A 27,736-nucleotide genomic window follows, 5' to 3' on the forward strand; every position below is an offset into this window, starting at 1 on the left:
TATATAATATTAGATATAAAATATAGGAAATGACTAAAATATAAAAATAAACATAAATTGCACCTTTGAAAATAAAACATTGTTTTATATAATTTTTATATAAAGCGACAACCAGGTAACATAATTAACTACAAATAACATCGATGAAGATCCATCATAACTCTACACATACATATAATCTATAAAAGCTTAAAATCACATACATATGTATCTTTTGGTCATGTCCAGCATCTGAAGCAAATATAAAAAACATGACAGATAATAATGCTACAAAATTCTACTTTGTTTCAATATTATCCAAAGACTAGAGAAACATGCAAAAATACAGAACAGATTTCACATATACACGCACATGGATACGAACACACCAGATAATTTCAAATAATACGATAAATATTTATAACTACATGGATTGCGAATGTTTAGTTTTAATTCTCAAACAATACATATGTTAATTAACAAGACAGTATTGATTCTATTCTAGTTAAAATAATTTTACAATGCTCTATGTCTAAATTACTTAAAATAAAAACCTTATTGTGTCATTTTAAAGAATGGTATGGAAAAAAAAATCAATTTGAATCTTTGTAAAAAATCTTCTGAAAACTATGAATTATCATAAAACATTTTTAAAATTTCATTAGATGATAATATATATATACATAACATTTTAATGATTTTGATTTGGCGTATTTTTTTATTTTTTTTTAGAAATGAGCATGTTCATTTGGCCACCCGAAGTAAGATTTACAAAATCGTTAAAAAAAATAAAATAAAAAACTATTCATATTGCAAAAAAAAGCAATAGACAACTAAGAAATAAAACACCAAATTTTCAGATGTGTTTAAGCTATGAATATGAATGAATGATGCATGGATATGCTTTGAGTCTTCAATGCTTTGAAATATCACCCTAAGCTAAGAAAGATAATAGTATTTCAAACAAAATTAATTTCCTCTGTATTTTATTTTAAAACTGAATTGCGATTGAAAACAAAAGAATGACAATATTTGCAGCCTATACAGCTCCTAATTAAATTTAGAAAATATCAATCATTCTTACCAAAATCATGCACATTATATACAATTTACCAATCCGAATTTGAAATTTAAAACTAGTTTCTCTTTAAAAAATAATTACATAAAATTGTTGATATTTTAGGATTATATTAGAAAAAAATAAAGATTTTACAAAGTAGAAATGGTCAGTATAAATGGGTTAGTAAAATCTGGACGGTAATTTTTTTCTTCTAAAAATAAAATGAATTAACCGGGGGAAAAAAAATTACATCGTGTCAAAAAACATGTTTTTATTTAATCTATTTTGAAACTGTTCTCATTACAAATTTATTCAATATTGCTAAGACAAAACTGACAATTAAAATGTCGTTCATTTATTAAACCTTTCCTCAATTTTCCCTTCATATCTTAAAATTTTGTTCGTCACAAAATGGATATCATAGATTGTCCCATATAATTATGCAAAGCAGCTCAGTCACAGTATGCTTCAAACTGAGCAATATAACATCTAAAACTTTAGAACAGCTTAAAACTACATATAGGTTTATTAATTTACATAGCTTAACATCCCTATTGAATTGTTAGGAAAATTTATAATTTACTGCAATAACCCATTACACAGTAATCTTATGACAAATTAAATAATATATACTGATTGTTAATTATACAAATCTGCAAATTTTTCTCAAATTTATATTGAAAATTCTTATGGAAAACTAATATTGAACTAAAAACAGTAGTTTTAACCAAACTACAGAATAGAACCCTTTTTTCTCAGAAACAGTACATAATTAGCAAATTATTTTCTGAACCATCATAATTTTTTTTTCTTTACAAAAAAAACCATGCATACTTAAATTATGTGTGCATCTGAAGCTCATAGATTTTAAGGAATATGTTACACACAGAAGCTATTGACAGAGGACACATCAAGATTATAGACATGAAGCCAATCACGTAACTGGCTTTTTTGTGCTTGAACATTGCTGGGGTTCTTCATGATCAGGTTGCAAAGGTGTTGAAGCCCAGGATAATCCAGCTTTTTGCCCTGCATCCATGATACTTTCCAAAGTTTCATCTCGATTCAATATGGCGCCAAAAATGTAAGTCTAAAATACAAAAATGTCTATTATTTTTATAAAATAAAACTAAAATTTCAATGTCGTTAATCCACTCACATAAGAGCAGTTGCATATAAGTTGATATACCAGGCATTAAAACCTCCACTAAAACCATTCTAATGTTACAGAAGCCATTAGCAAAATTAGGTATTTAAAAATTACAAATATCATATATATTAGTTGTTGACAATTATGTGGTATAAATATTATAAGCAAAAAATTAGAAAGAATTAATACTATATATGATGTCTGTTTAAATCGCGATAAGAACAAAATGACTGAAAATTTTCCCTTCAGTGATTTTATTATTATTTGATAGGGGTTTCTTTGCCATGTATCAACTTAGCAAGGGGATCTCTGGTATCTTTGAAAGTTATATATAAGTGTTAAAGATTTTTATCCCTTCATTCCTTGTGTAGAAACCACGGAGTCAGCAATTTTGTTAAGACTATGTTAGAAATAATTATATAAAAAAATGGAAATTGGATCAAGATATAAGAAAACATTTTAGAATAATGTTAACATAGGCTAAATAAAAATTAAGAAATTAATTAGAATTTAAATTAGATTAAGAGATATCATTATACACACACATACATCAATATCTCATAGCATTATCACCCTTCCTGAAGTCGACATGTGCCAAAGAAATAGGAAGGAAATAGGAAAGGACATAGGATATTATTGAAACAAAAAAAGCGCAAATAAATAGCTCTAATTTTTTTTTTTTTTCAAAATTGTTCTGAAGCACACATTTTTATCCTCCAAAGTAAATATATATGACACATTTGATAATTCTAAGTGAAGTAGTCAAGCCTATAGAGTACCAACATGCAGACAAACACACACATTCATCTTTATTATACATAATGTTAAAATTTCATTATAATTTATAACATTATGGTATAGAAATCATAAGTGCAGCGAGTTGCAAATAGCTTCAAAGTCATTCATATCTTTTGAATTTACCTTTTCAGGCGATATCATTGTCACTTCAATTGCCATTCCACCACCAGGGATCCATGGATATGGTTTAGCCTTAATGTCACAAAATAAAAACATTAAATCTTGTCATTTAGATATTATAAATGTACAAAACACAGTAAAATATTCTTTCTACTTAAAAAAAATAATAACATTAGATGTAAATACATATAAAATATTTAAACCTTTTCAACTCTACTTATATTTTTCAAGGCCAAAACCAAATTCTTTGGTGTTGCTGATTTAGACCGCTCAAAACAAAGGAAACTAGAAAGCATATAAAGAAAAATTATTCAGAATAAAAAATAAACACATTTTATCAATCAAAACTTTCTGAAAAAGAAGTTTGAAAGTCCATTTCATGCATATACTCCTCTATATGTTAGAATAATAAAAGTAATATTAAGGGAACAAATAATTTTAATTATTTTATTATTTCTTCTCATACACTGAAATTGAGAATCCAATCATTACCAAAAAAAATTGATTCTAGAAAAAGGCATTCCTCCCTCAGGTTAGAATTTTGTCGGAATTTAACGATGCTAAAAAGAAAATCCTTTACTGCAAACAGAAATTATAAATTTTTCCAGTTATAATCCCTAAAACATTTTATATGAATAAATTAATTTTCAATGAAAATAACATAAAAGAAAAAAATGTGCTACATTATATCTTTGCCCTTATGGTATTTATTTGTATACAATTTTTTTAAAAAATGAGAAGAGAACTCTTTTTAAGAAGAAAAAAGTAAGGAAGAAACAAGAAGTTTCTTTGATTGTCATTTTATTAAAAGTTTTAGAAAATGCAAATAACTGACCCTCAAAATTATTCTTCAATAAACATTAATCATTTGCACAATATACTTTTTATACCTGTTCGTCAGATAAAGACGCCCATTTTTAAATGCAGCAGTCAAAGATTTGTCTTTATTGATAAGAGTGCATCTTCTCCCACCATGCCAAGCTATAGAAAGAAAATTCACTAATTCAAATGAATATGTTAACAAACATTATTTTTAAAAAATCCAAAAAATTACCACAATTAACATAAAATATTAAAACAAAATGAATTTAAAAGCAGAAATGGTAGAATTGAATGTAATATGTAGAATTGAAAAAAAATTATTAATATTAATCCAAGTTGCATTCATTTTCTTATGACAAGGGAATGAAAATTTTAAAATTAATATTCATGAAATGTACTAATTCATTCCAGATTATCAAGTGATATAAAGCTATAATTTAGTGAATTTTTTCCAGCAACCAGAAACAGGAAAGGGAGGTTGGGTGGGTGGGTATTCAAAGAATCTGACGTTGAGAGTGACATTGAGGATGCAACAGCAAAGCACAGCAATGTGTTAAATGCATCTATTGATTTAAGTGCAAAAACTGCAAAAATATATTTTTTCCATCACCCTTTTTTTGAACAGCCACAAGCAATGGGTCAATTTCAGTTGAATACTTACTCACAGCAATGCAAGAACTAATAACATTACATAACTTTAAGCTTAAATCTCCTATATAATTTAATTACAATACATTACAACCTAATCCATTCGACATATCAAAAAACATAGCTGTTCGATCCATACTTGACATTTTCATAAAATATCCTTGATGATGATCCCATATGATAAATTATATTGTAGGCAAATGTAATATTTCTATTTCTATAAATTGAGGTTTTCATTCTTTATATCAAAGAAAATTCCTTCAACCTTCAAAATTAAAATCATAAGTAATATTCCTTAACAATAGAAATTGTGTTTCTGGATTTAATCACAAATAGATGTTAAGTAAATTCATTCCACACTCGGAATCAAAAATGTTACAATATCCTTTCCATGGTAAAGTCTATTCCTGAGATAATCCTAAATTTGTTCTTTCATTCTTTTTGTCATGATAAATTCAACTGGTTCTGGAAATCAGAATTTTGAATAATATCTTATTGTTTTAGAGATTCATAAATCTATTACAAGCATTCAGAATAAATAAATAAATACTATTAGAATGTATAAATTTTGGTTCTTTCAACTGCATTAATTTGGATGTGATGTTTAATAAAGAAAATTTAATGATATAAACCCAAGACACTTCTCTTTCTTTCCACTACTTTACACACACAAGTAGATAAATGCATTTATTTTTGCATCATTTCTTGGTACAAATGAAAAGTTCTTAGTTAGAGATTTTCTTATATGCAGATCTATAAATACAAAGTAATAATGCTAAATTAAAGTACATTAAAAAAATAGAACAAGATTTCCTTTCTCTTTGAATAAATAATTGGCTTCAATAGTTAAAAGATCATCCGAAAAATTATTTAGATTATTCAATGAGTATTAATCTTGTGAAAACAACTGTTTCTAATCTGTTATATTATGATGGAGAAATTTTTCAAAATATCCTAGTTATTGATTACAATATCATTTAATCTAATGAGTAAATACACATTCTAATATGTGTTCAAGATACAGAGTATTATTAAATATCAGAAGTTCATATTTAACATCAAAAGATATATACTATTAGCTTAGCTTACTCAAAATATTATATTCCCAATACTTATGGAAATTATTGGAAAGGAATTAGAATACAAATTAGTTTCAAATGAACATTAAAATAATATAAATGAATAATTATGAAAACTGAACAAAAAAAAAGAGAACTTTTTAAAAACTTTTAATAAATGGCAGCATTTGATTTTTTTTAAATTTTTAATGTCACCTCTAATTTGCTGTTTTCAAAAATAAATATTTGACAACTATTTATTAAATAAAAATAATAATAAATTTTTACTCTATGAATTAGAAAAAGAAAAATCATCAAAAAAAAATCTGTTAGCCAAATGGTTCTAAATGATTTAATGAATTATAAGAAGCGATATATTTTAAATCAGATTAGCAGAACTTCTTAATGTTTATATGCCAGTTTTGAAAGTATGAAAAAGTTTTACCAGGAATAGGTGTTTCTGTTGGTGGTAAGTTGAACAGCTCACAAAAGTTCTGGTTTTCGGATGACAATGAAGTGTTAATAATATTGCTTTGATTGACCACAAGCTGAAACACATTTTTTTTAAATGTCAGTCATTTAAATTTCATTATGTATTTCTTAACTATTTTTCTCAAACAATTTCCTAAATACACAATAAATATACATACTTTTTTTAATTACTTTTTTTAACTACTTTTTTTAAGCTACGAATTCTATTTTACAATAATTATTCAGTACAGCTTGCATTTACATAATTTTATAATTAGATATAATAATAACTACAAAATTCAATGCATTCATTCATTATGCATGCTATAATGATTTCTGATATGCAGCATGCAAATTTGCAAAGGATCTATTAGTTAGTACAAATTATGTGATATATATATAATATTAACTCCTTAAGCCAGTTTTTCTAGTAAAGAATATGGGGCAAGATTAATTTTTAATTTATCAGAGACGATTAATCTGATTTAATCTAGGTCTTTTATTATGGTCAGAGATGGCAAATTGATGCACCTATTTTTCATTTCATCAAAAAATTTGGTGAGAACATTATGGTGAGAGATGGCAAACTGATGCACATATTTTTTCATTTCATCAAAAAATTTGGTGAGAACATACATCAACCCTGTTTTCAACCTTAAGTGTAGGTGCACACACACACCAAAATAATAATAATAATAGATTTGATTGTTAAAACCATATTATATTATTAATATATTAACATATCTTGTGATTTTTAGAGTTATTAAGAAACAGCAGCTCAAATCAAAAGTTGCAAAATAGCTTACCAGAGATATTCAAAAATTGATGGATTTGCTGATGAGCATTTCTCACCATCTTAGGAAAAGTTTATGTGACTTCAAATAAAGACAGCAACAATGTAAATTTGTACATTTATGAATGATGCATAGCTTTGCTGAATAACATTTTTTTAACATATCTACATTAAAACTAGATATCAATGAATTATATTTTTATAAATTACCTTGTCGAGCTCTGCTCGATTATGTCTTCTCTCAAGTTGTGCATCGGTAGGCAGAGCTTTCCATAATCGAGCAGTAGTATCATGTTTCTGTTGAACTTTTGGAAATCGGAAGAATATGTAATCAATAATAAATAATTTTATTCCAACATAAAACCCTGAAAAAAAAATTAAGACAATGCATTATAATATATGACAGAGCAAGAATTAAAGAATTTTTTAAATCCTATAAACCTTAATTTTATGTCACATCTACTTCTTAAATGTATATCATAATTTACTAAAATATTAATTTTATAAATATTCATATCAGAAAATTAAATTACTTTAAAAGTTAACTTTTACCTTTTTTATCTCATGCTTAATGAATAAATGAAAACCACAATTAATGCATTATACATTAAAAAAACTAACCAAATACAGTGAATAATTGATGAGCTGGGAAAATGCAAGATGAAATGAATCCAACAGCCAATACAAAATACAGATGTGCAGTTACTTCTACTTGCTGCCACATCATTAAACTATGAAAGAAAAAGTATTGGAAATGAAAAAAATAATTGCCAATATAAAATATATTTCAATAATATTGATAAATTTAAAATGATATTTACATAAAAAAAATCAACTATTCCAAACTGGCAGTTTCAATAGTAAACAAATCAGTTGAATCAATCTATATTAATTTCAGTATTCTAAAAATAGCATGTACTTCTGCAAATATCTTTACGGTTAATCTTGTCAATCAATAATAAAATCATGAAAATTTTATGTTAAAAATTAATTTCAAATCTTACTTCTTTATCTTCTCCAAACAATCAGCCATGTATCCTAATTGATTCTAAATAAATATAAAATATATATTTATATAAGTTAACAAACATTATTGGGATACTCATCACACACACACATATTATATATATTGTTTCAAAAGATTTTTATACCTGAACTTTTCTTGCAACATGAAGGACTAGTTGAAATTTGTCAGATACCCCCATATCACCATCCTGAAAATAATAATATTTAAATTAAAATGAAAGGCATCATAGAGTAACACATTTAAATGATTAATATTAGTAAATGTAAAAAGCAAGAAAAATATAAACAGCTTACTTCATGCTCTTGCTTTCTTGTTACATGTGGAACAGAGAACCAGCCTCTAAAATATAATAAGTGAAAAAGTTTTACTTTTTTAATATTAAAAATTTAGTAAAAATAAAATAAAAAACCACTTTTTATTTCTTTCTATATAAAAATCATTGTTACTGGCAAAAAATTTGACATCAAGATTTTGATTAATCTTCATGCTTTAGACCTATCCAAATCAAAAGAACGTTTAAGATAAGTAATTTAATGGTCAAAAGAACATTAAATCACCCTTACACTTATATATCTGTGCATGTGACAAACAAAAATGGATTGAGCTAGATGAATGAAATCTGGCATAGGTTTTTATCATTGATATTGCATATCTGTATCAAATTTCAGAATAAATCTGTCAACGGGTTAACATTCTGATTGTTGTGTGGATGATATACATCAAAAGCAAAAAAATAGAAGGCAGAATTTTAGTACAAAATTTTTACAAAAGAATTATTAATCTATATTAAATTTTGGTCTAAATCTGTTCATAACAAACAATCTATCCATAAGTCTATGTATCTATGAAGAAAATTTCAAAAATGCATATTCTGAACTTTTCTTCTCTACTCTGGTTTATTTTTAGTTTTCACTTTTTTTAAATTGTTGTAATATTTTAACTGGAACCTTCTCTTTCATTTGCATATTATTTTGTGACTGTATGTATATAAATAATATACACATATTCTATAAGATACCATATAGCTAAGTAAATCTTATATAGCAAATTTTTTTCAAACACTCATTAAAATTAGATGGAATTATGCCACGATATTATGGGATTTTTTATATACTAAATTATATTATGATTATGAATGATCAGATTATCAGCAGAATTTAAACATCACAACTCTAAAATAACAACACATAAAGCAGGTACATTTTTAGTTAAGCTGGCAATAACAAATGATGGCAATTTTTCAAACAATTTGTAATAACATTGTAAAAAAAAATAAACAGAAAATATGTGGAACCTAAGCAAAGAATAATTATGCATCAAATATCTTTTTATATATTCAATAGAATTGGGCCAGGGATATTATTTCTTTTCAATTTCAGAAAATATTCTACAAGAAATCTAAATGGATAGAATAGACTACAGAATAGTAGTAAGTATTTTATATCAATTACTTCTGTCAGCTTCTTAGATTTTATGAAATCAGTTTTCAGAATTTACAGCAAAGAAATTGCAGGCTGAATTATAAATTTCATTAATAAATTTTCGCAAATAAGTCAGAAGAATTAGTAAAATACACTAACCAAATTAAAATTAGAAATAAATATTAAGTTTACAGCCTAAAATATCCAAATCAATTATCTAAACATATACGAGAAACAAGTATTATTTCAGAACACCAAAATAATAAAATCACTACCAAATAAATAATTGATTTTATATTAAAAATGCATTTATAAATTAGAATGCAAGAAAATTTATTAAAATTAGCAATTTATTTTTATCCAATACCTTTAAGCTTAGAGAAATGAGCTTGTGATGCATCTAAGGCATTGTTTTTGTAAAATAATTGAAACTTTGAATTCTCATAAATGTTACCCATGTAATTTTATGTAAGAATACAAACAAATAAGAATAGATGTTTCTGAACAGAATATGAAAAATGGGAAAGATTACTGCTGCCATTTTAATGGGCTAATTTAAACTGCACATGGCTTTATATTTTTTGGAGGGGGGCAGGGGGATTCCACTTTTTAGAAAAAAGTAATATTCTACACCTTAGCTATCAAGAAAACCTTGCTTCATCACTCTAAAATAGATACTAGAAAACAAAATAGAAAACTGAGTATGAAAATAATAAAATAAAATAAATTCAATTAAACATGCTTATTTAAAAAAGTTTTAATTAGATTTCATTAGGCAGCATTTTGATAATTTTTGCTACTTCCATTGAAGCTGATAGAATCATTAGTTGTAAATGCTGTTGTTAAATCAAAACTTATATATGTTATTCCATTATTTTAGGAAATTCTGCATTACAATGCATGTCATAAAAATTGATTATACAGATTCATTGGTGTATGCAAAATAAAGTGATTAATGATAAAACTGAAATTTTAATAAAGTGACAATCATAATTTTTCCGATTGTATAACAGCTCTAACTAATTTTTTAATCTGCAATTCAATTAATTAGAAGTAAATTTAGCTATAACATTTACACATATTTTGAAATCAAATTACATCAAAGCACCATAAAAATTTATATAATCTAATCACATTAAAATGTGAAAAAAACAAAAACAAATCACAATACTATAAATAAGGATAAATAAATAATTCAAATATTTTGATAAAATAAATTCAGATTCACTTTACAATATGATGAATTAGCAGTAAGAAAAATATATAGCATAAATATAAATGAATATATACTTTTCATAACACAGATAGATAAAGCTTTCAAAGATAAATCATAATATTTTCATAGTTTAAAAAACACCGAAAATTATGTTGCATTCAGAAAGATAAAACAATTAATCAAATCATAATATTTTGAAAAATCCATAAGACAATTTTAAAATCATAGTAAAATTTAAAAATGTTGAGATAATTAATTTTTCTTTCTACTAAACAGGGAATATACAAAAAAAATTGTATTTTGTTTCAGAAATGAATAAAGCCTTTTGTTTTCTCAAGTGAAACATTAAAAATTCATTTTTTTTTAATTGATACATCACCTTACATAATTGAGTGTCAATTGGCATAGAAAGGAGAAAAGAATCAGAGGGAAAAGCCATCCATGATATACTGTATACATATATACCTAGAATAACAAAATGGGAAAATTCATTTTGCAGTTTGGAATAAATAAATGTGGCAACTTCTAATTACAAAACTTTTTTTTTTTTACAAAGTTCTACAGAACAGTCAAAAGAAAAATGAGTTGAAAAAAAAAATTTAGTATTCAAAATATTAAAGTTATAAAAGACTGACCTGTTTTACTGAAGAAATTTGACGTCTACTACACTTATACATGATGATTAAAAGTTTTTTAGAAATTTAAGCTAAAACTCATGTCATCATAAAAATAAACAAAGAAAACATAAAATAATCTATTCAAACTTTTCTTATATTGTGAGCCTTAAAAAAGTAAAATATGGATCTCAAGATTCTGATTCTAGTACAAAAAGAGAGAGAAAGAGAGCAAAAAGAGAGAGAAAGAGAGCAAAAATATAGAAAAAATCTCATTTTCATAATCCAGTTTTATTATATAAAATATACAAGGTAATGCAGAAATTTGACACATAATCAAGCTAAAAATTTTGCAGCACAAAGGTTAGTACTTGCTTTTCTACTCTCATGTAAATGTTCCCAGAAAAGATAATCAAGTTTCAACATTACTATTACAAGATACTTTTAATTACCATTTGTCAAACATCAAATTTAATCATATCTTGTAACAGTAATTTAATCATACCTTTAATTACGATTACAAGGTACAATTGATAAATGTATTATTGCATATTTGTCCCAAAATACCAAATTTATAAAACAAAACAGTTTGATTTTTTAATTATTATTTTAAAAATCTATAACTTTAATAAAAAAATCTCATAAAAAGAAATAAATTTCTTGCAAGATCCAGGATTATTGAAAATCATCCAAAGTCCCTTTTAAAAGTAGTGTTTTTTCTTCAAAATTTGAAACATGGTGAAAGAATGAAAATATTAAAACTATCATTAAAATTTTTCTTTTTCATATTTCAATTTTAAACATAAGTAATATAATGGGTAAAATAAGAAAGAAAATGGAGCTTACTGAATCAATATATTTATATAGTCATGATAAAGTCCAGACCAAATTAGTACTCTTACAAAGTTAAAACAATACTGAAAACTGATGCCAAATAAATTAAAGAACTTGGCAAAAAAAAAAAAAAAATCAGATATAAATATCAGATAGCCACATGAACTTTAATCTTGTTTATTTTGCTCTCATTAACCTTTCAAGTTGAAACGTTAGTTGCACGATCAACTAATAGAAGTATTTATAACAAGGGAACATTTTTATACCATATCTCAATAATAAATTGATAAATTCATTTTTTCAAATAAACCAAATATAAGTAAAATTGAAGTAAATTATTATTCAATGAAACTTACACAAAATGCTAACATAGTGGTGCCCGGTGAATTCCATCTCAGCAAGGCTACAAAACTCTCGAAGAGATTCGAAACAGGTTTTGTAGCATTGCCTGAAAAAAAAATAATGAGGTTAGCTCATGTGAACACTATGTTAATGAGTTAATACTTCTTTGAATAGAAAGTAAAATTATCACTTACTGAATCTTACTAAATTATCTTTGAGCCTGAAAGGAGGGAAACAAAAAAAAATTTATTTGTTTAAATAATTTTAGATTTGTAATTTGCAAAAATTATCTGAGATTTATATGAATATTGCTATAATATAAAACTAAGAATAATATACATATAACATACAATTAAATATATATATATATATATATATATATATAATATCAATTTTCACAGAAAATTATGAAGTAAAATTTAGTTTAAAAACTGATTTCCATTTCTAATATTAATCGCATTCTTTTTTTTGTCTTATTAAAATGCTTTAATAGCTATTCATTCATTCATACATTTTTACTTTAAATGCATTATTTCATAAGAAGAATCCAAAAAGATATTACACAGGAACAACACATTTTAAACGAAGTAGAATTAACAAATATAACTATATTACAAATATATCAACGATTGGACTTTAATTTGTAATAGACCAAAAGCATGTTAAAAAATTTCATATTCATTTGAAAACTAATTAAATGTTTCAGTTCAATAAGTTTTGAATTGCATTATAAGATTGATACTAAAAGAATCACAAAAAATGTCACATAATAAAAACAGATAAACATCAAAAAACAACTTTTTAAAATGTAATATCATGATTATCATTAATTTAAATAACGTTTAAATAAATTTCAATTATGAAACCTTTAAATTAAAAAATATGTGAAAAATATCATCTTTTTCATTTTCAAAACACAATATAAAGATATGCATTCTTTATATTTCGCAAAAATATTTTGAATACCAATATCTAATACAAATCTAAATATCAATATAAAAATTTTGATTTCACCAAGAAAAAGCACTAACTTTTTAACTGTTAGAGCATCTCCTTCTGGATCAAAATCTCCACTGTCATCATCATCTATGGCAGTTTCTGAAAAGTCTTCGGCCAGCCTATAATAGTATGAAATAATCCAGTTGCGTATGTAGCTGTACCAACCAAGTTGCTCTGCAGGCGGAAATGGTTGAGGCTCTGGTTGTATTGGTGTAATTTCAGTATGAACTAAACAAAATATTAAATAAGTATTTTTAGACAAAATGCATAAAAAAAATGAATACATTTCAGTAAAATCCTTTTTTTTTTTTTTTCCCTCAATTTTATTCCTACTTTACTGATCCCTCCAAAAGTTCAACTGCTACAAATGTTACAACTTTGGTAATGAAACTTTTACTATCACAAAAATAATTTTGATGAAATAAAAATTAATATCTTTTGCTACAATGGCTGTAATATACTAATGAGGGCAAAAAGAATGTTATTTTTATAATGAAACTCTACTTTCATTTTAGCACCAGTTTATTATTCCTCAACATAAGACGAAGAGTTTGATGGGGCAATTTACATATGAAGTTGACAGAAATTGATCACAGTATTTACAGATGTTGATCAGAATATTTACAGATGAAATAAACTGAAATTGATCAGGGTATTTATTTAAAGATGAAGTAGATTGAAATTCGTCCGAATATTTACAGATGAAGTAGACAGGAATTGATCAGAATATTTACAGATGAATTAAACTGAATTGATTAGAGTATTTACAGATTAAGTAGACTGAAATTTATCAGAATATTTACAGATGAAGTAAATTGAAACTGATCATATGATCCATACATTAAAGTGATGAATATCTAATATAAAATTCTTTTTCTTAAAATAAACATGACATAATTCGCTTTAATTCAAAACAAGGTTCTCAGAATTCAAAATGGAATAAGATGCATAGCAAATTCTAAATTAAAAATAAATAGGAAATATAAAACTTATTAGGAGTGGCAATAAGTACCACAGGCATCAATCTAAAAGAGAATTGAGAAGACATAACTCTAAATATGATAGAGAGAATGAAAAAAAAATCATATGAATCTTTGCCACTCATCTTTAGCTACACCACTATTAAGTGGAGCTATTCAGAACAAAAATAAATATTAATGATGTATAATGATGGAAAATTACAACTATCATTAAATTATTAGCATATATTTATAATTTTTCATTCAAAAAATTGTTAAAGGAATTATAATTTTGAGAAATAATGAAACATCATTAAGTATAAAAAAATTAATACATTTTAACACAATTTTCTATTTAACAGTGGTGGATTTCCAAAAAGCCAGATAAGGTGATTGCCTAGGACTGATGGACTACAGGCAGGTTGAGATTTTAAAAATATTAAGCTTGTTGCCAAATAAAGAATTTTCTTAAAAGGAGAGAGTTTCTTAAAAGGAGAGTTTTATACATTCCAAAATACTAGCATTTTATCAAGCATTACTGAAGTTATTATCTGTTTTATCATGCCTACTTTGATGTCTGCTTAAATAATAGTACATAGCAATGTGAGTATCATGTACTCACAAAACATAATAAATAAAAACACAAAGTTATTAAAAATAAATAAAAACACAAAATTATTAAAAAATAAATAAGAGCACATAACATTAACATAATGTTAAGCTAATATGAAATGAAACAGATCAATTCATTAAAAATGGAGCTCCATATTATGCACAACCTAGCCTGCAAAATACCGAAATCAATCATGGTAATTCAATATTTGAAAATAAAAGAAATATCACCTTCTTCTTCCGTTTCTTTTAATATATCCCCAGGATCTTCTTTTTCAGGGATAACAGCCATTCCTGAAGATTCTCCAGCAGCTTCAGATGGTTTAGATTTATCTGCACTGTGTTTTTCTTTTCGAGCAAATCTCCGTAATCTATATTTTTATGAAATTAAATAAATTTTTAAAAAATTTCTTCAAACTTTTATTTCAATTGGTTTAAAGATATTGACTCTTTTAAATTTTAAATAAATGATGATGAAGTGAGCAAAAAAAAAAAAAAAAACTGTTTTAAAACATTAGAGATATTCACATAAGTTTATAGAAAAAAATTATTAGCACCATTATTATTTTGATTATTTTTTGAAATTATGTAAATAAATCAGACAAATAATTTTTTTAACCAACAAGTTATATTTGTAAAGAAATAAAATTATTTTAAAAAATTAAGCACAGCCTTTTTTTTACATTAAATGAATGATGCTTTTAGAATACGGATAAAGATGAGAAAATGAAATATGCATAAAGAAAAAAAATCACAAATAACCTTGGAGATTTACTACTAAGTGAAGTACTTTCTTTCTCATGAAGTCTTTCAGACAGTACTCGATAACGTTCCCTCTCTTTTTCAAGTTGCTTTGTAAGTTGCTCAACTAAACTTTGAGATTTCAGCTCTTTGATCTCGTTAACTAAATAAACAAACGTGGAACAAATTAATGCATCTAACTGTTAACATGTAAACATTTATAATTAATTTATTTTACATATATTATATTTTAATATGCTCTTTTAATTAATAAATGAAGTTTTAATCTCCTAAAAGAGAAAACCTAAGTTAAAAGAATTTGTTAATTTTGTTTAAAGCGTGTGATTTCTCTTTCCGCCTTAAAATGGCAAAGTAAATAAAAAGTAAAATTATGATTTACAAGCTTACATTACTATTTATACTAAACTGAATACATTATATACAAGAATAAAATTATAAAAAATATGTGGTAAATACAGTAAAATATCACGATACACAATATCAATTTAACAGCACTTTTGAAGATTTAAATTGAAATCTAAAATTTAGACCTGTAAAATAAACAGGAGGTGTAAATATAAATGTCTGTTTCCTTCGCAATTTCTCTTAATAATGCGCAAAAAATCGAACATGTACCGGGAACGGAAAAATATGATGAGAAGAAAGGACAGGATGGATAAAGATGAAGATAATAAATAGAGAGAGAAAACTAAATGGAAAGAAACAGATTAAGGATTTCAGGCTTCATATTTCAGGTCAAGAATTCATCAATGTTACTGCATAATACAAAGAAGTTTCAATGCATAAATAAAGAATTTTTTTTTAATTTCAATAACAACCTTGTAAGTGACAATTTTGTAAGTAGGCAGATATTTCACATTAAGGCAGGCACGATTTTCGAGTGATAATATAAGCGGTAGTTATTATATATTTTTAATTTTAATTTCATCTGAAAGAAAAACTGGATATATGTGATCTGGGGGCACGGCAGTGCCCCCGCCAAGTCGAGCAAATACAAGCGACACGGCCGTACCATCTTTTTCTCGAAGCAGTTCAGGCCATTTTCGACTTCCTATAACTTCGTTGTGGATAAAACTAGAAGCCTGAATTTTCAGTAACCAAGCAGGCATTATATAAACACAGTATATTTCAAATTTCATTAAATTTGAACCAGTAGTTTAAGAATTATAACTAGTCAAAGTTTGTTAATTTTGTCACTGACTGACTGACTGACCGACCGATCATCAAAACTCTAAGGCACTTCTAGCAGACATAGAAGCTTCAAATTTAGAATACAATTAGTGTTTAGTGTATAAATCAAGGAAAAACTAAAATATGCGTGTAATAATGGATGGATCGATAAATTTCTCGAAGTTTCGAGCATTATCCATTTTGTCGGCAAATTCGTCGCCAAATCGCCAAATGGTCGCCAAGTTTGTCACCAAGCTCTGAGATCACTGGCTTAGCATCCGACAGCATCCAATACAGATGACTGTAAAACGGTCTTTCTTATGATGACACTATTCGCGACGGGAAGAAAAATTACAGGTTTGTAACAATATCTAATTTAAAATAATTCCATTTGAAGCTGTGGCCACTGCAAACGCAATGGATGACTTTCAGAGAATCAATCTGGTAGAAGAAGAGCAAACTGATCTTCAAAGTATGATCGCAAAACTTAATGTCGATCAAAAAAGAGTCTTCGATATGATCACAAATAAAATGGACACAACTGATAATAACGCTGACGTTTTACGCTGTTTTGTCAGTGGAACTGGTGGCACTGGAAAGAGCTTTTTAATAAAAACTCTGAAAGTTTGGGTCAAGACTTATTTAAACAAAAAAAGTGGCAGTTAGTGCTCCAACAGGAATAGCTGCATTCAATGTGAATGGATTGACTATACATAGACTATTGCAGCTGCCTGTAGAACACAAGCAAACACAGAAGTACAAGCCTCTTTCTGATTAAGTGCTCCAAGTTCTGAGATCAGATTTGAAAGAAGTGGTATTGTTTATCATAGACGAAGAAGGGTCGATGGTATCCAATGTTACTTTAACATATATTCATTTATGCTTATCTGAAATATTCGACACAAGCGACGATCAGAATGGGTGGTTTGGAAAAAACATCTTGTAGTTTTCGGAGATCTCTTACAGCTTCCGCCGGTAAGAGAAAAGTCACCTTTTGAAAAACTATCAACTGCTGAAACTAACAAGTTGTTAGGTTCCCTCAGTATACCGAATCTGTGGATTGAACTGTTCATATACGATGAACTTAGAATTAACATGGGACAGCTCAATGATTCTGACTTTGTTGAAATGCTAAATAGAATAAGATTAGGTGTGACTACACAAAAAGACCGTGACTTACTCTCGACTAGATTAATAACTCTCAAATCCAATTCAAATGAAAACAGATTAATTGAAATAATTGAACACCTCTCGAAACTTCCTGATCATACCATTTGCTTATTACCTACAAAAAACATGTATCAACAATTAAATACTGCAATGCTTAAATCTCTTCCACATCCCGAAATAAAACTTACAGCTGTAGGTAGCATAGATTGCCCCAGATACCTAACAAAAAGAGCTCGTGAATACATAAAAAAACATGAAGACCATGCTTCTATGACTGCAGGCCTGGAAGAGAACATAATTATAAAAATAGGAGCAGAAGTCATGTTAAGGCGAAATATTGACGTGAGTCTTGGTTTAGTTAATGGTTCTATCCGTATAGTGCAAAGAGTAAAGGTTGATCCGGAAAATACAAAAATAATTAAGAAAATATACATTACATTTAATAAAGAGCATGTTTACGAGCTTAGTCCGGTCAAAACTAAATTTGAAATTATTATTAGAGCTTCTGTTCATCGCAAACAGTTTCCCATATGTATAGCCTTTGCTATAATTATACACAAAAGCCAGGGCCTAAGTTTAAATAATGCACTGATGGATATTGGTTCTGCAGTATTCACATCCGGTCAAGCTTATGTGGCACTTTCGAGAGTTACAAGTCTGGACGGCTTACATCTAATAAAGGTCGACTTTGGAAGTATTAAAGCTCAGGAATCTTCAATTTGTGAATACAACAGACTAAGAAGTATTTACCGTCCAGACATTAAAAATTGTAACATCAAAGCTTACAAGAAAAACCCATAAAGACAGGGAGTGGGCTTTGAGAAAAACTGTAGCTGAAGCTCAAGAAGTAGTACCAGAAAAAAAAAGAGGAAGACTACATACAAAAATAAGAAAAGGACTATCTATAAAAAGAAATGAGATGCCATCAAAAACATAACTTGTAAAAAAAACCAAGTCTCGCAAATCAGTTCTTCTATCATAAAAAGTTGTGAGATCCATGTAATACCAAATCAGTCAATTTATTCAGTCCCTACTTAAGGGTCCTTCTGTCTTAAGTTGTTACGTAATTAGCTAACCTAACAACAACTTATAGTGACCATATCAATATTAAAAATCTTTTATGGTTTAAATAAATAGATTGACTTGGTAATCGCACTAAACAATCTAATTTAATATAATATGTTAACGTAATCTAATTTAATGTAAAGATACATGTGTTTTCATGCGATGGCCAAGTCAATCTATTTATTTAAACCATAAAAGATTTTTAATATTGATATGGTCAATATGAATTTTTGTTAGGTTAGCTAATTACGTAACAAGTTAAGACAGAAGGACCCTTAAGTAGGGACTGAATAAATTGACTGACTTGGTATTACATAGATCTCACAACTTTTTACGATAGAAGAACTGATTTGCGAGACTTTGTTTTTTTTACAAGTTATGTTTTTGATGGCATTTAATTTTCACTGATCCTTACAATTTTTTTATAATATTCAGTTAAATGTGGTCACCGAATCAAAAACACTTCCAACAGATCTCATCTACCACAATTTCCCCAGATGACATCACAAAACATAAAGATGCAAATTTCAGAAACATATACTCCATTATACAAGAATTATCTCTTATCTATTATCTCTTATTTGGCATCAACGAGATTCTGTTGTAGCTAATTAGCCTTTCTAGGGTCATGGGTAGTATGCTTCCCATCAAATTCAGCAATCTTTGTATGAAGTTATGTAGGTATTTTAATAATTTTTTTTTAAATAGATCAATTTTTCAATAAAACAGAAACCTAGATGTTTCAGTTCTTTATGACACAAAATGACTTGTTACTTAGTTATTAATTAACCAAATTAATTAATTCACGGAATTAAATTTATTTAATAAGCAGTATTCTTAAGTCAATCTCAACCCTAAAAATATTTTAATACATCAGGATTAGAAAAAAAATGGTATTTTAAAGGATTAAAGATTTGATTATATATGCCTTTCAGTAAGCTGTTGCTTATTTCATTCATTTTATATTTCCAATAATTTATTCTTTTTTTAAGACATAATTATAAATTTTTTTAATTAATCTCGGATCTTACAAAATTTATCTTTTAATTTCAAAACTGATTTACAAAATCTTTTAATTTTCAAGAAAGAATTATTTTTCTACGGAGATTCAAGTGGTTACTATAGAACACTTCAACAAACACTATTCAAACACTAAGAATTTACATGGCTCTAATAATGCTTCTTTAAAATGCAACATAAATCTAATCTTGTTCAAAACTGCATAAATAATGTTGTGATAAAAGATTTATAATCTACTCTAGTGATTTTATAGTTAAAAATAATTTTACAAGTTTTAGTTAAATGCTTGGGGAGAGAGAGGATTACTTTTCTTACCAAGTTGTTGATTTTCAAGCATTATTGAAACAAACTGTTCTTGAAGTTGAGCTAGTTGAGACTCATAACAAGCACTGCATGAATCACTACTTCCCTTGTCTGGATGAGGACACTGAAAAATTTTGAAGTCATTTTACTTTCTTTTATTCCTAATACCTATACAGAAATTTTGAAACTATAACAGAATATATTGATATTATATAATATCTTATATAATATCAATATCATAAATCGCATTGCAATTATTCTACACAAATTTATCCTAATGCATACATCATTATGATGCTAAAGTGATTACAACAAGGATTTAGATTTTAATCATTAAATAATATTTTCACACTATGTAACTAAAATTTGTAACAACCACAAAAAGATAAATGTTTGGTGCATGACAAACTGTTTGACTCAGAGTTACCAAATTTGACAGTCACAGATACACTTAAAAGCAAAAAGCAAAAAAAAAAAAAAAAAAAAAAAAAAAACATAGAGCATTTTTTTTTTTTTTTTGAAACTGTAATTAATTAAAAACTAAGTAATATTTTAAAGTTTCTTTGCAAAAATATTATAGCTTAAAACTGATTTCTGCAGTTTTCTTCTATAGAAATCCACTTCATATTTTAACTTTTAACATACTGTCTTTTTAATGTTAGCATTTTAATTGTCATGTCTGTTTTTCTGAATTTCAGCAATTTTAAAAAAATACTTTTCTGCATAATTTCTAACAATAATTTCATTGTTGAAATAAATTTAAATTGGCTCCATTGCTTCAGCAAGTATTTAATAGCAATAACTTTCTTCTTTTGTGGAAAGTTAAGAGAGAAACACTCTGCTAATTATCTCCAAAATTTGTATGAGGAATCAAAGAATGAAATTACATTATCACAAAAGACAATGTGTATTTTGAACCGAATAACCTAGATGGATTTTTAATAGTACTATAATTTGTAGGATCTAGCTCCATTAAGATGGTTCAATATACAATAAACAGAAGAGATATAAAACTATCAAAATAAAATAATTTTAATGTCAGTCACATTTTGATGCTTAAAAATACTTTGCTGAAAGAATAATAAACATCCAATTATGCATAGGAATGTTCATTGAAATTAAATACAAACAATACTCTCCATAAACCAGTAACCAAATGCAGAGATAGTTTGCAAATATAATAAACAAAAATATGTGGCTTATTCATCTTCACTGAATTGAATACCATGAGTGAAAAAGCAAAGATAATATTAGTAACAATACAGAGAAGGGCTTCTAAAACTGTAAGAAGCAACCACAAGTGGGAGTGATGACAAACAGTATTAGGGCCTTAAAAACTTTAATCAAACTCTTCAGCAAAAATAATTAATAAAAACAAATTTGATTAAAACATTTAATTAAAATTTTTTGAATAACTTTAAAAGTTTAATTTTTTTGTTATTTATCAATCATTATTCAATATTCAATTTTAAAACAATTTGATACTTGGGGTTTAAACTAAGGACTTTTTTTTTTATGAAATTAGGATAACAAAGAATTCTCATGGCTGGAAAAGGGTTGTAGCGTGGAAAAGTTTTAAAAAAATTCTATCAGACAAAAATAGGTGATTTGACTGCAAGAACAATTATAGTATCATAAGTTTTTTGCTACAGAAAATAAAAATTATAACTATTAGTATTTTTTAAAAAAATATGCTTTTACTTCATCAGGGATTTCCTCAAGTAGACGCTCCTCTGATGGATAGGTTTGAAGAATAGTAGGCGCTGCCATTATTTCAATTTCAGGCTTTTCTGATCGAAATTTAGATTTAATAGCCTGCCTCAGAGACATTCCTGCTACTCAACTGTTACACTACTACCTAAAACAAAAAAGAGAAAGAAAAAAAAATAATTTAAAAATAATTTATGCACAAAAAAAATTCTTGATAAATATTCAAAAAAGCATAACAATGTATATAATCCTGTACTACAGTAAAAATATTTTTTATACATTTTTTTTATATATATAATACTAAAAAATCATTTTCAAACTGCAACCAAATTTCAAAATTTTTGATAATGAAATATTTTTAAATGGTGTGTTTATTTCAATTATTTAATTAAAAATGAATTTAAAAACTTTAACTTAATAAAGTTTATAGTGAAATAATTACATGAATATAAAATAAGAATGTGTATGCAAATTTTGGAAATTTATAAAAATTATTTTATGAAGTAACGCAGTAATTACAGCAATCATTCACTGAAGTGTAAATACCCCAAAAGTTTATAAGTCTGGCAAAAGCAAAAAAGACATTGAAATAAATGAGGAAATCTTCAACTCAGCAAGAATATAATACTATTTATTGCGTGATGACTATCTTATTCGACTACAAGTATGTCATGAATTACAAATTAAGTTAACTAATTTTATCTACTAATGCAACAGAAATATTTGTATTCCCAATACCACAGCAATTAATAAAACTGATGTGATAATATGAGTCGTTGCACCATAAAAGAAATTCTGCTAAAAAATTTTTATACTAATCTTAAAATTAAAATTGTGAATGACATTTTTGTCTTTTCAAGAGAAGACATACATCTGTCATGTGACCACTATAAATACCATTGTATCTATAAATCTCTTCTATTCAACTTCCAATCTTTACATGAGATGATGTACAGTATACAATACTCCAACATAAAAATCAATATACACATATAAACATAATCAGAAGAGGCAACATCTTCTAATAATCTCCATAATTTGTAAGCTCTCAATATTTCTATATTTTGCCTGATCACAATTATTTTCTAATGCTTCTTTAGAATCTCATTTTTACATTTTTCTTATTATTTAACTCCTCCAATTAATCTTTATCATATTATTATTTATTAAGCTTTCAATCTATTAGCTTACATATTTGTTATATAATTATTCTTTTTTTTTTTTTTTTTCAAATACTATATTATTCTTATTTTCTATATATTTTTATAAATCTATTATTGTAATTAGTCTATTTTCTTAGATATTTCTGGTGTTCAAACAATTTAAGTTTTGTTGTTTAAACAATTCAAATATAAAACAAGTTTCTTCGCTGCATTTCTATATTATATGTGTTAAATTGATATAGATTTCATTTAGTAACAATATGAAGATTTATTTATGATATAAATCTATTACTGTTACTTTTAATTAATATTTGAATAACTGGCAAGTATGCAGCATTTAATTCCTCAAAAGGGAAAAGACCAAATAAGATCATGTAATTCTTTATCATCTGTTCTCAAATGAATGAATCAAATTAATAGTATTAACAACAAGGAATATTATAAAAGAATACTGGAAAATAACTAAAAAAATTAAGGCTAGTGAAATTTCTTTTTGCTTGAAATACAACAAACATATTAATTTGTGTATGACTGTCTGAACTATTTCTTAGAAGGAAACTTTTAGCATTACAGAACTGTTTGCATTTTCTTTTTACAAAACCTTCAGAGAATATTAAGATATCATAAATCTATTTTTTAAAATTAATACTTTAAACAGGATAATGAAGTGATTAAAAACTATAATTTTATCCTTCCATTAAAGTAATAACTGTAAAAGCAATAAATTTAGTTTCTTATGAAGTACAGATGAGTTAAACAGAAGAAAAAAAAACCAAAAGCATGTACAAAAAAGCTAATATAATAAGTACATATACAAGTTTTATTTGTAGGTACTAATAATAACTAAATACTATATAAATTAGTTTAATTGAAAAATGTCACTCAATCTACAATTATTAATAATGTCTAAAGCATTTATTGATTCCAAAGACATCAATAATATTTTTACATGTCTTGGAAAAGAGTTACTAGATTTTACAAATAATTAAAAGAAAATGAAAGACATTTAAAAATTGAGAAATATTTCATATTAAAGTATACAAGTCAGACAACTACACCTGCTAACAACCAATTTGAAACATGAGAGAGAGCTGTTTAAAAACAAACCTCCATAATTTTGAACCATATTCAAATGATGATATTCCCCTCTTATCTCTAGCATTTTCCTTAGTAAAGGTATGATAGCAATGGTTTACCCTAGTTTTTCAAATCCAGCAAATATAATATAGATTATATCAATGTATATAGGAAATCTTTAATGATGAGATCTTAAATAGTGGCAGAGTTTTGACTTTTGAATAGACAAATATAACTGAGGAAATATAACTCTTATTGGAGGGAGGGGATTTTACCATGAGAAATGCAGCAATCCACTTTTGCTAAGGCTATGCAAATATTGTAATGAATTCAAAAGTTTAGTAGTCTAACATTATAAAATATAAAGTTCATTCTTTCAATATTCAAACACTTTTGCTCATTCCTTTATTACTGAAAGAGTCTGAAGTTGATTATCTAAATGATCAAGTGATTTGAAGGCATTCTTTAATAAAACTGCACTAAGTATTGGTAGTTATTTGCTACTGTAGTTTTTTAGTCATAATATTAATGCCTTAAAACATTGTATGAGGCTCCGCTATCATCAAATAACATAATATTTAAGATATTTTAATAATTGTTATTAAAAATATCTATGAAATATTTGAACGCTTGTTTTCATTATATCTCTCAGAATTCTTTTTGATCATCAAAACGAGAATCAAACAGAGAAAAAGAGAATGATTCAATTCTTGATCCTCTTCCTGATTAGATAAGTAACATACATAGCTCATTGAGTTTCGAAATCTATGTTCATTCAATTTATCAACTGCCAGTCACTCCACAAGCAGCTATGAAATTTAGAAAAGTGTTAGCTAATAATACTGTTGCCTGTAAATATTACATTGGCAATTTTACAGACATTGAGACTGTTTCAAATACCAACATGAAACAGAAGCTCAATGCGCTACTTAAAATAAATATCGAAGTTTAAGTGTTCTTGAAATAAATTCGTGGGAAATAATGTAATGGCTCCTCTCACAAAGCTTTTCAAAGAAAAATAGTACATTATAAAACTGGCAGTAAAGCCAGAGACAATACATTGAGATAAAGATAATGGGATTTGATGAAGAGCATAAGGAATTTTGAAGCACAAATTCAAAGAAGCCTCCCCCCCCCCAATCAATGAAATGGAAATTTTCAACCAAAAAAAATATTCATGAGGAAAGGAGTTGTAATGAAAAGCTTTTCTTTGAGTAGGTATCAATAATTTGAAGTCACTGAATTCATCTAATTTTTTATAAATAGTAAATAATGCAGCATTTGAAAAAAAAATCAATAGTTATATGAAGCTGCCAAATGATACAAAGCCTGTTTTCCATAATTGCTTACTCAATGGCAAATATTATACAAAGAGAAAGGAGGAAAATGAGATGCTGGAGTTTGAGTGATTAAGAAATTACTTTTAGAATTTAGATAAATTAGTTATTATTACATATACATATATAATCTTAAGTATATAAACACAAATTTATGAATAGATAAATAAAGATATAATAGTTTATTTAAGTAATGATAAAGGCCCAAATCTGGTAAAGTCAAATATTTCAAGAATTATATATAAGAAACTTTCATAACTGAATAAATTCACTTTAACAAAAATTAATAAATACACTTTGAATTGAATAAATTCACTTTTCACAATTAATAAAATTATCAAAAATTTTACAAGTGATAATTTTAATTTCATCTATATTAATTTTGAAGAAAAAAATGCTTGTATACAGATAGATTTATTACGCAGAAAAAAATTAATGGATTTTATAAAACAACCAAACTTTTTTAGTGCTTAAAGAATGTGAATATAGGATTGAGTCAGTTAAGAAATTACTTAAAAAGAAGGATATAAAATATTTATAAAATGAAATTTACAAAATTGAGAGAACTTATGAAAATAACAAAAATAGGAGTTTGATCAATAACCAGTTAAAGCTAATAAAAAACACATTTAATTATATAATTAGCTCAAAAGAATAGAATCTATATGGATTTATCCTAAAAGTATAGATTCATGAATCACCAATGCATTAAATAGTTTAATAACGATTACATTAGCAATTACAATAAGAATTGGTTTCAGACATTTTCAATGGCTCAAATTTCGACTTCACAAAAATCTTTGAAAATAAGATTTATTGATTAATTACGGTAATAAGCATTAATAGATTATCTATATAATGCATTAGTATAATTTTTTTTCATGGCAATATAGTTAAATTTATTTCATTGTCACTTCATTTAATTAGAAATTATCTTCCAATAACAGCAAATAGATTTCCACTAATTTCTTTTATCAGATTTTTTTTTTCCGCCTTTAACTGTACTCAGGAGAGAAGATCAATCAAAAGCTTTTATGTTACTTTTGATAGTAAAGTTTGTTTAACATTTAAATTTTTAAGCATAATATTTTGAATGCAAATTATGAACTTGAGAAAATTCAATCTTAATTTTAAATTAGATTATTGACATAAAACAAAGTTTTATTATTAAAATTTCCGATGTTACTTTCTTATTAATTATGCACAAATTAAGAATCTTCAATATCAATTTGAGTATACAACAAATAAAATATATGGGGACTGACAATTTTGTCACTGAACTAGCTAGAACTTACTTCTACTGATAAATCATGCATGCATAAATAGTGAAAAAATTATTATTACAGTTAAGAACTGAGAATTTTTTTTTTTAAATCTCACACCCTATGTATTATAAGATAAAAGCTTTACGAACACAAATTTTTCAAGAAATAAGAAAGATCAGAAAAAAGTTTATTCAACTGGAAATTAAATTATAATCGATGAAATAGCATTATACCTCAAACCATCGAATAAATATCAATGTAAACTACAGTTTTATTGAGATTCTTTGAAAGTTATCCATTCCAAAGGCAAAAAATCTTCAAATGACATTTCATTTTCGGTCAGTTGAAAGCATAACATACACAAGCAAATCAAAACAAAACAAAATGATAAATATTGCCTGTTGCCAAATGACAAATAACTATTCTTTTTTTTTTTTTTTTTCATTTACCAAAATCGTAAAGATTTAACTAATTATTAATGCAAAATTATTGATATTAGTTCAATTTTGAATATATTTGTAAATATTACCATAAGAATATTGCATTTATATCGGAGCATGAATTTGAAAGATAATCACAATCCTATGTTAAACAAAAGATATTGAAATGCTAATTCTCTATGGCTTCGACTCCAATTAGTTTAGATTTACATCCCACATTGAAGACACAGAACGGCTATTCATTTTTCGTTTTTTGATTTGAAAGATATAACGGTCTTTTGTTTATAAAAAAGTGAAGTTGCGTTTAAAAATACTTTACGGTGGATTTTGT

At 26.2% G+C, this 27,736-nt stretch overlaps 1 protein-coding gene across 1 annotated transcript; it reads right to left on the reverse strand.

Moving 5' to 3' along the window:
- On the reverse strand, positions 1–27,339 carry LOC129966973 (GRAM domain-containing protein 4-like). The gene is made up of 19 exons (XM_056081596.1): positions 27,199–27,339; positions 22,115–22,271; positions 20,426–20,537; positions 15,686–15,827; positions 15,155–15,294; positions 13,385–13,580; positions 12,548–12,573; positions 12,368–12,459; positions 10,943–11,028; positions 8,220–8,265; positions 8,051–8,113; positions 7,904–7,947; positions 7,521–7,630; positions 7,110–7,264; positions 6,081–6,183; positions 3,998–4,088; positions 3,311–3,392; positions 3,111–3,179; positions 1–2,129 (listed from the first exon to the last, which is right to left on the reverse strand). Exons 2-19 carry the CDS (start codon positions 22,241–22,243, stop codon positions 1,974–1,976), a joined length of 1,842 nt encoding a protein of 613 aa, XP_055937571.1. The 5' UTR covers positions 22,244–22,271; positions 27,199–27,339; the 3' UTR covers positions 1–1,973.
- Between the last annotated feature and the right edge of the window lie 397 nt (positions 27,340–27,736).

Source organism: Argiope bruennichi, chromosome 4 (assembly GCF_947563725.1).
Source record: "Argiope bruennichi chromosome 4, qqArgBrue1.1, whole genome shotgun sequence".
Classification (NCBI taxonomy): Eukaryota; Metazoa; Arthropoda; class Arachnida; order Araneae; family Araneidae; genus Argiope; species Argiope bruennichi.

What these genes read in the sequence shown, in the direction of transcription:
- LOC129966973 (XM_056081596.1), bottom strand. Translation starts at nt 22,243, where the DNA reads ATGTCTCTGAGGCAGGCTATTAAATCTAAATTTCGATCAGAAAAGCCT. An exon ending in AAAAGAAACGGAAGAAGAAG is followed by an intron (nt 13,581 to 15,154) that starts GTGATATTTCTT and finishes TATTTTGTTTAG; the next exon opens with TTCATACTGAAATTACACCA. An exon ending in TGTTTGGAGAAGATAAAGAA is followed by an intron (nt 7,631 to 7,903) that starts GTAAGATTTGAA and finishes TTTCTTTCATAG; the next exon opens with TTTAATGATGTGGCAGCAAG.